Source organism: Podarcis tiliguerta, assembly GCF_965153285.1.
Source record: "Podarcis tiliguerta genome assembly, chromosome: 1".
Classification (NCBI taxonomy): domain Eukaryota; kingdom Metazoa; phylum Chordata; class Lepidosauria; order Squamata; family Lacertidae; genus Podarcis; species Podarcis tiliguerta.
The window spans coordinates 112,906,015-112,918,378 of record NC_139534.1 but is presented as its reverse complement, the minus strand read 5'-3'; the positions used below and the strand labels follow the sequence as shown (position 1 = coordinate 112,918,378).

At 39.3% G+C, this 12,364-nt stretch overlaps 1 protein-coding gene across 1 annotated transcript in view; it reads left to right on the top strand.

Moving 5' to 3' along the window:
- TRIP11 (thyroid hormone receptor interactor 11) overlaps window positions 1–12,364 on the top strand; it is a 36,370-nt gene that overhangs the window by 5,844 nt on the left and 18,162 nt on the right. The window contains exons 5-12 of the mRNA XM_083433288.1: window positions 1,100–1,168; window positions 1,560–1,725; window positions 3,812–4,153; window positions 4,946–4,986; window positions 5,712–5,918; window positions 6,390–9,443; window positions 9,995–10,135; window positions 10,395–10,588. Of these exons, the coding sequence (XP_083289414.1) occupies window positions 1,100–1,168; window positions 1,560–1,725; window positions 3,812–4,153; window positions 4,946–4,986; window positions 5,712–5,918; window positions 6,390–9,443; window positions 9,995–10,135; window positions 10,395–10,588 (4,214 nt within the window). The remainder of the gene's footprint in view (window positions 1–1,099; window positions 1,169–1,559; window positions 1,726–3,811; window positions 4,154–4,945; window positions 4,987–5,711; window positions 5,919–6,389; window positions 9,444–9,994; window positions 10,136–10,394; window positions 10,589–12,364) is intronic.

Below are 12,364 nucleotides of genomic sequence, written 5' to 3'. Positions count from 1 at the left end.
TCTTCCCTTTCTTCCTTAGAAATATGTGGTATATTATTGGCTGAGAGATGTTAACATTTAAGCTGATAAATAATAGACTAGGAGCTGTGGGTAAAAGCCTCAGCGCCTAGGACTTGCCGATCGAAAGATTGGTGGTTCGAATCCCCGCGGCGGGGTGCGCTCCCATCGCTCGGTCCCAGCGCCTGCCAACCTAGCAGTTCGAAAGCACCCTCGGGTGCAAGTAGATAAATAGGGACCGCTTACTAGCGGGAAGGTAAACGGCGTTCCGTGTGCTGCTCTGGGTCGCCAGATGCAGCTTGTCACGCTGGCCACATGACCCGGAAGTGTCTTCGGACAGCACTGGCTCCCGGCCTCTAGAGTGAGATGAGCGCACAACCCTAGAGTCTGTCAAGACTGGCCCGCACGGGCAGGGGTACCTTTACCTTTTTATGATTTGAATGTAGATTCTTTTGGCATTCTCTTCACTGGATTACATTGAATTATAGAATTATCCTATTTCTTAATCTTATGGTTGGGTTTAATTCAGCTCAGTCATACTCTGATTATCATAGAATGGTAGAGTTGGAAGGGACCCCAAAGGTCACCTGGTTCAAGCCCTTGCAATGCAGGAATCTCAGCTAAAGCATCCGTGACAGATGGCCATCCGGCATTAGACCCATTTAAATCAATGGACGGCTAAACTCTAAAATCTAATAAACTTATGACTAATTTCTGTGTTGCTTCTACTACATGCAATTTTTCAAACATTTAGTAGGTGGAATCTGTTGGTAACATTCTTCTTGCACAATGGACTCCCTCTTGTACAAATGACACTTTCCTTCCCCCCCCCCCACTCCATGGAGCCCTCCATGTGCCTGGTGGGATTTGTAGTAGTAGTAGTAGTAATAATAATAATAATAATAATAATAATAATAATAATAATAAATTATACCCGTCCAGCCACTCTGGGTGGCTTCCAACAAAATATTAAAAATACAATAAGACATTAAAACATTAAAAACTTCCCTAAACAGGGCTGCCTTCAGATGTCTTCTTCATACATTCTAGCTGAACATCTTTCAGCATTTTCCAAACTAAATGTTTTCTCCCTGTTATTTAGTTTTCCAAACCAGAAGGAGCAAATAATACAGATCAGAATGAAATCGGCAAGCTGCAAAATATTATCAAGGTAAGACTATATTTTAATAAATTAGTTCTCCTCTTGCTTTACATTTTCTGTTAATCCTCTTTCAGTTTATAAATATTCACATAAAACAAGATATTCACATCCTTAACTATGGACAAACTACGATTAAAGATGAGGATGACTATAAATACTGATAGGTTTGTGGTGGAGAAATTATCTGAGTGAATTAAAACAAGATGTTGTGTTGTTTCTTACAAGTAAACTGTTTTGTTATATTGTGTATATAAATATATACCGTAGATATAAAATGTGTACCATGCCCAAGTCTTCAGAAATCTTGCATGAACTATTGCTCATGTTAAAAATACAAGACATAATCTGCATCCTATATCTTAGACAGATGATATAACTTTATTTAAAATGCACATTTTAGGAGCTAAAACAGAACTTGAGTCAAGAAATAGATGAGCATCAACACGAGCTTTCAGTATTACAGGATGCACATCGTCATAAATTAGCAGAAATAAGCCGACGTCATCGAGAAGAACTGGGTGAATACGAGGAACGAATAGAAGAGCTTGAGGATCAATTACAGAAAGGTCTTGTTTATTGGTTTAATGAGAGTTTTTAAATGAATTGTTGATAATCTATTGTCATTGATTCCAGCTCTTGAGAGAACCAAATATGTATGGCATTCAAGAATACTTTATGGCTGCACTGTGTATGACAATTTGCACAGTTATTGGCCTTGGTGCATTTAAATAGGTTGTAAGAACCAATCGAAAGTTCAGAATAAATTATAATGATGGCTTCCTAGGTATCCTACACTGACTTTTCTGTCTAGATACCTAACCAAGTCTGTGATGGTTTAGGGATCAGTTTTGCCGAGAGGTGAAAAACTTGTTCTCACACACTCCTTATTCAATGTGACATTTAACGCTGGATGCAGCTGGGTGTGATGTTGGCTATAGAGAATGTAAGATAAAATAAAAATGTGCAGCCTGATTCTGTTCATGTTTACTTGGAAGTAAGTCCCACAAAGTTTAGTGTGGTTTACTCCTCCATCAGCATGCCTAGGCTTACTGTTTTAGAACCTAGATTTCAAGCATACAGTAATATACGCTTGACAGGATGGAGTAAGTTCAGCATCTGTATGAGCTAAATACCATTTTTACACACACACACACACACACACACACACTTTTTAGCATCTGTATTAGGAAAAAGTCATTTTTAAAGTTCCCTACATCCAAGTCTGTACATTCAGCAGCCACAGAATTCGCATAATGACTAGTTTCACAGACACAGTGCAGTTCATCTTTGAACACACCCTTTGAGCACACCCTTTCTACCTAGCAGGCTCCAAAAGCGTTGGAAGTAGATCCTGGAAATTCCTGTTTCAGCCATCTTTAGGGACTTGATCTAACATGTTGGTAAAGCAGAAGCTTCTCAGTCTTTTTAAAAGTGATTTAATAAGAACCTTGTCATTGTTTTATGCTTTGCCTGTCAGCGTCAGCGCCAATTTTTACTATTCATACATAAAGCCAACAACTTGGGACTAACTCGACTGCTTCCATATGTAGAGCTGGTACTGCTATAGGTGCCACATAATATGAATTCTGCACTTGTGAGAAATAGATCTTTTAGGAATCAGAATAACTGCTCACTTGTAATTGAGCTATGAATGCCAAACAGCGTTAATTAAACCTTCCATTTTTATAATTGATTTTTGACAACATATCTGCTGGAGAAAAAACTGATTTTTCACAGGTTGAAAATACCTGCTGTTCCAAAATTTTTGTGTTGGATCCAGAGTTACATATATGTAATGGGGCTCATAGAAGGAGTCTTCCCTGCCCCCCTCTCTCCACAGCAGCCCCCTGAAATTGTTCCACTAATGGTCAGTGGGTTATTGGGTTTCCCAAGCCCCCTAGACCACAGCTTACCTCTTTCTGCATAGCCCCACCAGTCCTTGATGAATCATTTTCTGGTGCCTGGTGGTGTGGGAAAGAAAGGCAGACAAGTTTCATGTTTTCATTTACACTGATCTCCTCTCCGATACCTTTACTTGATATTTCTTGCTGCTTGCTGCTTTCCTTATAGAATCTTTATAAAAAAATAAATCTCTTAAATCCTATACCAATCTTTAACAATTTCAATTAATTCCTTCACCTCCCTCCCCCACAGTCCAGTATTTCCCTCCATCCGTGTGCGATCTTCTTTACCTACTATTATTTTTGTTATTGTTGCATTATTCGCTTTATTTGCTATTCCATCCTTAATATATTATTATCCTATCTCCTTGCACCTTTTAAATTTTTGCATATTAATTTTTAAGCTCCAGCACCGACTTTTTTAATGTATTCCTTGACGCATTCCCACTCTTTATTAAGTTTTAATTAATTGGTTTTGTTACATATGATTTTATTTTGGAGTTGTCTGTTTATTTTGGAGTTGTTTGTTGTAAAGAATGTATATTATGTGAATAAAATAATAAAGGATGTGCAAAAAAAGGGGGGGGGGGAGAAAGGCAGACAAGTTGACTTTTGTCAGCCCCATTATGCATGTTTTGACTCTGGACCCAACCCATTATTACATTTCTTTGGCACTTAGATCTTGTGATTGCTATGGGAAAATGCCCTATTTCTGGGAGATGTTACAGTTGCGTTTTTTTCTACTTTATAGTTGGTGCAGCTGCTGACACTTCTTCTGACTGTGACCCACAGAACATTGTGGCTGAATCGACAGCATCGCAGCTGAAGGACATGCAGGATAAAGTAAAGAGTTTAAGTCAACAACTGTCAGCAGCGGCAGAAGAGAAAAATATTCTCTTGAAAGAACTTGAATTGGTGAAAATGGAGAAGAGTCAGCTAATGCAGGAATATGAAAGACTCAAATCTGATTCCTATAAATTCCAGGCATCTCTTCTCGAAGAACAGACTGATTTAAAAGCACAGGTGGAAGTCCCTAAGTCTGCAGTAGAATCGCTACAAGCAGAAGTGCTCCGACTACAGCAAGCACTTCTTGGTATGAAGCCACTATATTGTTGTGCCTAGTTTTATCATGTGCATACAGTTTTAGGACAATCTTGAAATGCACTTCAAAGAGACATATGAAGAAAGTGCTTTATGTGAGGATGGGGGTGGGATCTGGCCATTTTCTCTTCCAGTAGTGTCCTCTCATTTAATGCTACTCCAAAATTCCCCTTGGCCTTCAGGAATAAGGCTGCTGCCTGGGAAGGAAAGCTGAGGAGTCTGATTCCTGGCCTAAGTGCATGAAAATGAATGCCTCTAAGAATATACATCAGTGGTACCTCGGGTTACATACGCTTCAGGTTACATACGCTTCAGGTTATACACTCCGCTAACCCAGAAATAGTGCTTCAGGTTGAGAACTTTGCTTCAGGATAAGAACAAAAACCGTGCTCCGGTAGCACGGCAGCAGCAGGAGGCCCCATTAGCTAAAGTGGTGCTTCAGGTTAAGAACAGTTTCAGGTTAAGTACGGACCTCCGGAACGAATTAAGTACTTAACCCGAGGTACCACTGTATTAGAGATGTGTATGTTGTTATACTGAAATTCATTTGGCTGCCTTGGTTTTTAGCTTATTTCTGAGTGGCTGTCACAGAAATGATGAGTGATAGAAAATAAATAAACAGTAATTACACAATTATTTTTAATGCTAGCTTTTTTTGTTTTAACTTGGTAGTATGTAAATTTCCAAAATTGTATCTTTGTTATTATAACCTTAGGTGTTGCCTTTGTATTCTTGTATACTTTCCTCTAAAAATAATAGCTGGGGTTTTTTATTGTTTTTACAGATGCAGAAAATGAAATAACAAGACTAAAAAAGTCAGATCAGGTAAACAAATTACTAAATTCACATGCTTTTACAAATAACCTTGCATAGTAAGTGCTCCAACAGCCACACATGTCCCATGTTGCTCACTTCTGTTTTAATGCCACTGAGAAACAGATAAATATGAATATGTGAATACCAGGAGGTTGCTGCAGTTTTTCCCATCTCTGTCAGCACATAGTAGTATACTATGTCCTCAATGATACACTAATGGAGAGAGCATAATAGCACAGTATCTTCGGACCTTACCAAACAATAAATTGACCGGACAAGGCAAGTTAGTAAGCATTTATGTCCCTGATTTAACATTTGCATCCCCTTAAAAAAGGGCATCTCATGCTTCCAGAATGTTGTAATTTTTGCAATTCCATAAATTCAGAAATATGTTTATTTCCTAAAGCTGTGTATGAATTGCAAATATACTTAAATCTTTTAATGTTATAAAAGTGGTTTATGCAATATGAAATTTGTGCCCAGGCATGGGGTTGTTTCCTAAGCTTCTGTTACAAACTGGACAGGAGTAACAGAAATGATGCCCTCTCTTTTCAAATGAATAGCTAATTTGGCTAATTTAATACTTTCAGTCATTAAAGTGAATTTTGTGTTTTCCATAAATAATTTCAAAGCCTCTTAAAAAAGACAAAAAACCCAACTGATTGATACTCATGAATATTCTCAAATAGATTTTATCCTATTAAATGTAGGGTCTTTTTTCTGTCTAAATTAAGGAAGGGCTTCAAACAAAACAGGAAAGCTTACAACCAACGTGTGAAAGTGATGCGTATGTATCAACTCAAGGACAGAACTTAGAGTTAAATCAGTTAAGACAAGACTTGGAAAGGAAAGAACATGAATTTAATGAAAGTATTGCTGAAAAGGAAACATTAATAGCAGAACTAGAAGAATTGGACAAGCAGAACCAAGAAGCTACCCAGGTAATATATTGAATAAACTAAAGGGGTTGGGTGGGTAAGGATATTTATTATCTGTACTGAAATCTAAAACTATTGGCTGAATCACTTTTATCAGTATTACTCGTCAGTGAATTTGCTTTGTTGTGAAGAGAAATAATGCAGGTTTTCAGAGAATGTTGGATGGAATATATTCAAAATGTTAACATTTCCTGTTAACATGATCAGAGTAGGTCCATTAAAATTAATGGTCATGATTAACTTAGGTTCATTCATTTCAGCGGATCTATTCTTGAGTAAAAGTTAGTTGAATACAACCCTAACTGGTGTTGACATTAATGTTTAATTCAGTAACATAATTTCTCTAGAATTTTGAAAAACTAATGATGACGTGATGGTGATTTTTCCACTCTTCAGGGTGCTTTAGGGGTCTGTTTATTTACCATGTATGGGCTTTCTCTACTTTTTTAACATTTGTTTGTGTTTTTATTTTAGCATATGATTATTTTAAAAGAGCAGCTAGCCAAGCAGAATGCAGAAACCGCTAATATGGTCAACCAGCTAAAAATGGACACAGAGTCTGAAAAAAGAAAAACATCGAAGCTAGAAGCTGAGAAGCTGGAAATGAGCAAGGAGCTAGAAGGCCAGAGAGAGAAATTGGATCAGTGTACATTTGCACTTAATGATTTGCACATGACTAAACAACACCTGGAAAACAAAATAAAAGAGCTAAAAGAACAGCTAAAAACATCCCAGCACTGTAGCTCCAAAAATAAGCAGGAAATAGTAGAATTAAAGAAAAATCTAACACAAAGAGAAGAAGAAATTTCTGTACTCCAAAATAAGTTAAGCAAGATAAGTCCAGAATCTAACAGTGGAAGTCAGGAATCTAACAGTGGTTTTCACGTCCAATCAGCCAAAGAAAGGGAAGCGGAAATTTCCAAGCTGAATGAGCAAATTTCAGAAAATAAACTAATAAATACAGACTTGGAGAAATGTATTTCAAAGCTTCAAATGGAAAACGAAAAGCTTCAGATGACTTGTGAAGAACTGAAACAGCAGTTACAGGAAGCTAGTAGTGAGAAGAGTAAGATTGCTTTTGAAAAAGATACCACGGTGGAAGCTTTGAAACTAGAAAAAAGGCGGCTAGAAAATGAACTAAGCCAAACTGAAAGCCAATTGTTGGAACAGGCTCATAATTATGAGCAAACCATTGAGGAGCTGTCTAATTCACGTAACATGAATACCACGGTGTTACAGTTTGAATACGAACGCTTAGTTAAACTCAACCAAGAGAGAGACTTTGAGATAGCAGAACTCAAGAGGAGCATTGAACAAATGGAAGCTGACCATGAGGAAACCAAAGAGATGTTAACGACTAGCTTAGCCGGGCAAAAACAACTGACAGAGCTCATAAAAGAGAAAGAAGTGTTTGTTGAAAAATTTAAAGCCAGGGCTTCTGAACTAGAGCAGCAGCATGAAGATTATATGAAGGACTCCAAAAGATTTGACATTTTAAAACAAAGTTTAGAAGAAAAGGAGAAAAGCCTTTCAACCATGAAAGAAGAGAACAATCATTTGAAAGAAGAAATTGAACGAGTGAAAGACCAGCAGAGTAGGTCGTCCTCTTTGGCTGAGCCCAAAACCCTAGATATTATCACTGAACTTGAAGCAGAAGTAACACAATTAACCGTGCATAAAAATAATCTTGAAGACGAGGTAAAACTTAATAAAAGAACGGTTGAGGATCAGAATCAGAAAATGGCCCAACTTCAGCATTCCCTGCAGGAGTATAAAAAGGAGACTGAGGAGTCCAAATTTCAGTGTGAACAAATGAGCATCACACACAAACAGGTGTGCTTGGAAAAGGATGAGGAAATCAAAAGCTTGCAGCGGACAATAGAACAAATTAAAAACCAGTTGCATAATCAGAGAACAGTCATTCAGCCAGATCCTCCTGATCTCTTTCAAGAAACCAAAGTGCAGACACTTAATGGTGAAAATGGGAATGAGAAGCATGACTTATCTAAAGCTGAAATTGAAAGGCTGGTGAAAGGCATCAAGGAGAGAGAAATGGAGATCAAACTTCTGAATGAAAAGAATGTCTTGCTAAGTAGACAAATTGATCAGCTATCCAAAGATGAAGTTGGCAAGCTCACGCAAATCATCCAAGAGAAAAACTTAGAGATACAAGCTCTCCATGCAAGGGTTTCATCTCCATCTTATGGGCAGGATATTATTTACCTTCAGCAGCAATTGCAGGCCTATGCCATGGAAAGGGAGCAAGTGCTGGCAGTTCTTAGTGAAAAGACTAGAGAAAACAGTCAGTTAAGAACAGAATATCACAAGATGATGGACATTGTAGCAGCTAAGGAAGCAGCTCTGAAAAAGCTTCAGGAAGAAAATCAAAAACTAGCCAATGAATTTGAAAACAGCAGCCAAGATATGTCCCGAGAAACTATTAAGAACTTGTCCCGGATCATTCGAGAGAAAGATATTGAGATTGATGCTTTAAGTCAAAAATGCCAAACTTTATTGACCGTCCTCCAGACATCCAGCATGGATGGAGGCAACGAGTTAGGAGGGATTAACAGCAATCAGTTCGAGGAGCTTTTACAGGAACGTGATAATTTGAAACAGCAAGTGAAGAAAATGGAAGAGTGGAAGAAACAAGTAATGACCACCGTCCAAAATATGCAACATGAGTCTGCTCATCTCCAAGATGAACTGCAAAGACTTCAAACACAGATCTCCATGGATAGTGAGAACAATTCTCAGCTGCAGATAGAGTATAATGGCTTGATTCAAGGCTATGAACAAAATGAGAGAAAGCTGAAAACATTTAGTCAAGAATTAGCACAAGTTCAGCATAGCATAGGAGAGCTGAACAACACCAGGGATTTTATTCTGGGGAAACTTGATATGGTAACACCTCCTCTGCCAGTAAAGTCTACCACCGCTTCACAGTCATCGGAGACTTCCAGCAGTGCTGCTTCTCAGATGTTTACTAGTGACTCCAAACCACTAAATGAGGAACTGGAGCGCATGAGTAAAGCACTGGAAGAAAAAGATTCAACTATCCGAATTCTGCAGGAGAATAATCAGAGGCTGTCGGATTCTATGGCTGCATCATCGGAGATGGAAAGAAAGGGTCAAGAGGGGTCTGAATTTGAGATAAAGCACTTGAAGGAGAAGTGTGATGTCCTGCAGAAGTCACTTAGGGAAAAAGACCTGCTAATAAAATCAAAAAGTGATCAGTTGCTTTCTCTCAGTGAAAACCTTAGTAATAAAGAGAACGAAAATGAACTGCTGAAGCAAGGTATAACTAACCTAAAGGAGAGAACTCTGATTTTAGAAATGGACATCCGTAAATTGAAAGAAGAAAATGAAAGAATAGTGGCAAAATGCAAGGAGAAAGAAACCGAGTTCAGAGCGCTACAGGAGACTAACTTGCAGTTCTCAATGATGTTGAAGGAGAAGGAATTTGAGTCTAGTTCCATGAAGGAGAAGGCTTTCACGTTTGAAAAACTGTTGAAAGAGAAAGAGCAGGTACGTGATGAGTTGAATTTTTGCTTATTTTGTTCAAGGTCAAAGGGAGAAAGGTGTGATTGCTATTAAGTCATGCAGTGCTTATTTTCGTTATCTGGCGCAGGGTCCCAATTGCATATGCAGAATTCCAGGAAGGATGTCAATAAGTTTCTAGACATTCTTGCTTAAGAAATGTCTATACTTTTGCAGAGGCTGAAAACTAAGGAACATATTCAGGTCTCCTGAGGAAAAGACCAGAATCAGTTTTTAAATGTCCATATATTTTAGAATGTAAAGTTTGTAAATGAGGAAGATGCAAATTCTAGTGAACATCTGATTTACAATGCAATTTTATGCAAGTGTACTCAGATGTAAGTCAACAGTGTTCAGTAGGGGCTTGTGCATAGATAAGTATTTGTGGGGGTGCCAGCCATAGTTTAATTTTCAAATTTATTACTGTACATCCACATTTATATCCTTTCAAGTTCCCTGGCACAGTGTTGCACCTTTAACATTAAAAGAAGATAGATCTTTAAAATGCAATAACCTCTCTTTATTTTTATTTTTGGAAGGGGAAAGCAGGAGAGCTGAACCAGCTGTTAAATGAAGCAAAATCAATGCAGGAGAAGGCTGTTGCTTTTCAGCAAGAGAGAGATAAAGTCATGTTAGCACTGAAGCAGAAACAAATGGAGACTAGTGCCCTACAGAATGAGGTATGCAAGAGTTACCAGCCTTTGGGGGCTTGTGGGCATATTTGCAAACTGAACAAACTCTCAGGGGTGTCACACCCACCTCAATCCAAGTACACAGAGCAACCTGGTCTGTAGGGTGCAATATAATGCTCCTTGCACCAGGGAAAGTCTCTGTAGAAATGTGGCACCATTGAAGGATGAAAATTGAGTGAATGAAAGAGTGTGTAACTGAGGGTGAATAAGAAAAGCTGAAGCAATGTGCCCTCAATTAATTACACAGATACAGCATTTACGTGATAAGGAGCAGCGTCTGAATCAAGAATTGGAGAGATTGCGCAATCACCTTTTAGAAAGGGAAGACACTTCCACACGGGAAGCTTTAGCAGCTGAGGATCGGGAATCTAAGCTGAAAAAGAAAGTCCAAGTTTTGGAAGAAAAGCTGCAGTTTTCATCAACTGCAGTGGAGAATGCCAGGTAATAACTTTGCTTCCTTTAGCCTTATCGGTACCCAGAATCCTAGTCAGCAGCTAGTTTTGTTGAAATGTTTTGTCCAGACATCCTATTGAGATGGGCGGTGATGTGAGAACACCCTTGTATGGTTTTGTCCAGAAGTCCTGCTGGCACTTGTGTCGCTTCCTTTGCTCTCTTTCAGAAAGTAATTAAACTGTCAGTATACTACAGCCATCATGCTCAGACTTTTAACTGCAACACAGGGCCCGCTCGTACATTTTTATCATTCTTACTGTTCCCTCCTTTCTTTCTTTCTGCCTGCCTGCCTTCCTTCCCTCCTTCTCTAAAGGCAAAAGGGAATGCTGGTGGTTTCACTTGTTTAACCTGCCCAGAATAAGCTATAATTAGGTTAATGCCTGAAAGGGGGTGGTGTGGTTTGTGAGGGAATTTGAACCAGGGTTGGGTGAAAGTCCTGAAATTTTCAACTAGATCAGGGGTAGTCCTACCACCCACTAATGCATCTTTCTTGATGGTAAAATTTCCTTACCGCCCACCAGTGCTCGATGGAAGGAGGATTCAGCTTGTGCCCTAGAACCCCCTACCACCCACCTAGATTCCTAAAAGGCCCACTAGTGGGCGGTAGGGACCAGGTTGACAACCCCTGAACTAGATGGTGCATCAATAATAAGATAAGTCATACCTTAACGCATGTGGTAGAGAGAGGTGTTTTATTCTTTAGGGTGGGAGCTGAAGGGCCTTGTTTGATCTATACATGCGGTAAAGCACAAGAAAGGCTTTAAGTGCAGGAGGGTTTCAGATTAGACAGAGGACATGAAAGAGGTTTTATAAAATGGTGTCAAGAAAATAGAGAGCAAAAGGGGAACTTGTGGCCTGACAATGAAAGTGATTGGCTGATGGATCAGGCTGGATCAAAGAAAGCAACAGATCTCATTTATGGAATACAGTGATACCTCGGGTTAAGAACTTAATTCGTTCCGGAAGTCCGTTCTTAACTTGAAACTGTTCTTAAACTGAAGCACCACTTTAGCTAATGGGGCCTCCCACTGCTGCCGCGCCGCTGGAGCACGATTTCTGTTCTCATCCTGAAGCAAAGTTTTTAACCTGAAGCACTATTTCTGGGTTAGCGGAGTCTGTAACCTGAAGCATATGCAACCCGAGGTACCACTGTACTTGCCGATGGTCACTGGCTAGATGATTTGAAAAGGAGCTAAGTGGAATCTCCATCTTAAGAGGTGAATCACATCTGACGGCCAGTTGTTGAGGAACGTTGTCCCCATACCTGGAAGTTCTCAGCTGGCCACTGAAAGAGGCAGGATGCTAGCCTTTAATGTCCCTCTTGGTTTGATGCAGCTGAGCTGTTACAGACTTCTCAACTTCCTCGTTCAAATGGCAGGAACATACAAGTGGGGAAGCACTTGCTTTCTCACTGGCCCTTTAAAATTTTTGTACCTTTATTTGTATTTTCCATAAAGTTTACAATCAAAACAATCCAAAAAAAGAAAAAACATCTAACTCATAATACACTTGCTTCTTTAGAGGCCAGCTTAGTATCTCGTATAATTTATTTAATAAAAGGTAAAGGGACCCCTGACCATTAGGTCCAGTCATGGCCGACTCTGGGGTTGCGGCGCTCATCTCGCTTTATTGGCTGAGGGAGCCGGCGTACAGCTTCCGGGTCATGTGGGCAGCATGACTAAGCCGCTTCTGGCGAACCAGAGCAGTGCACAGAAACGCCGTTTACCCCCCCCCCCCATTTATCTACTTGCACTTTGAAGTGCT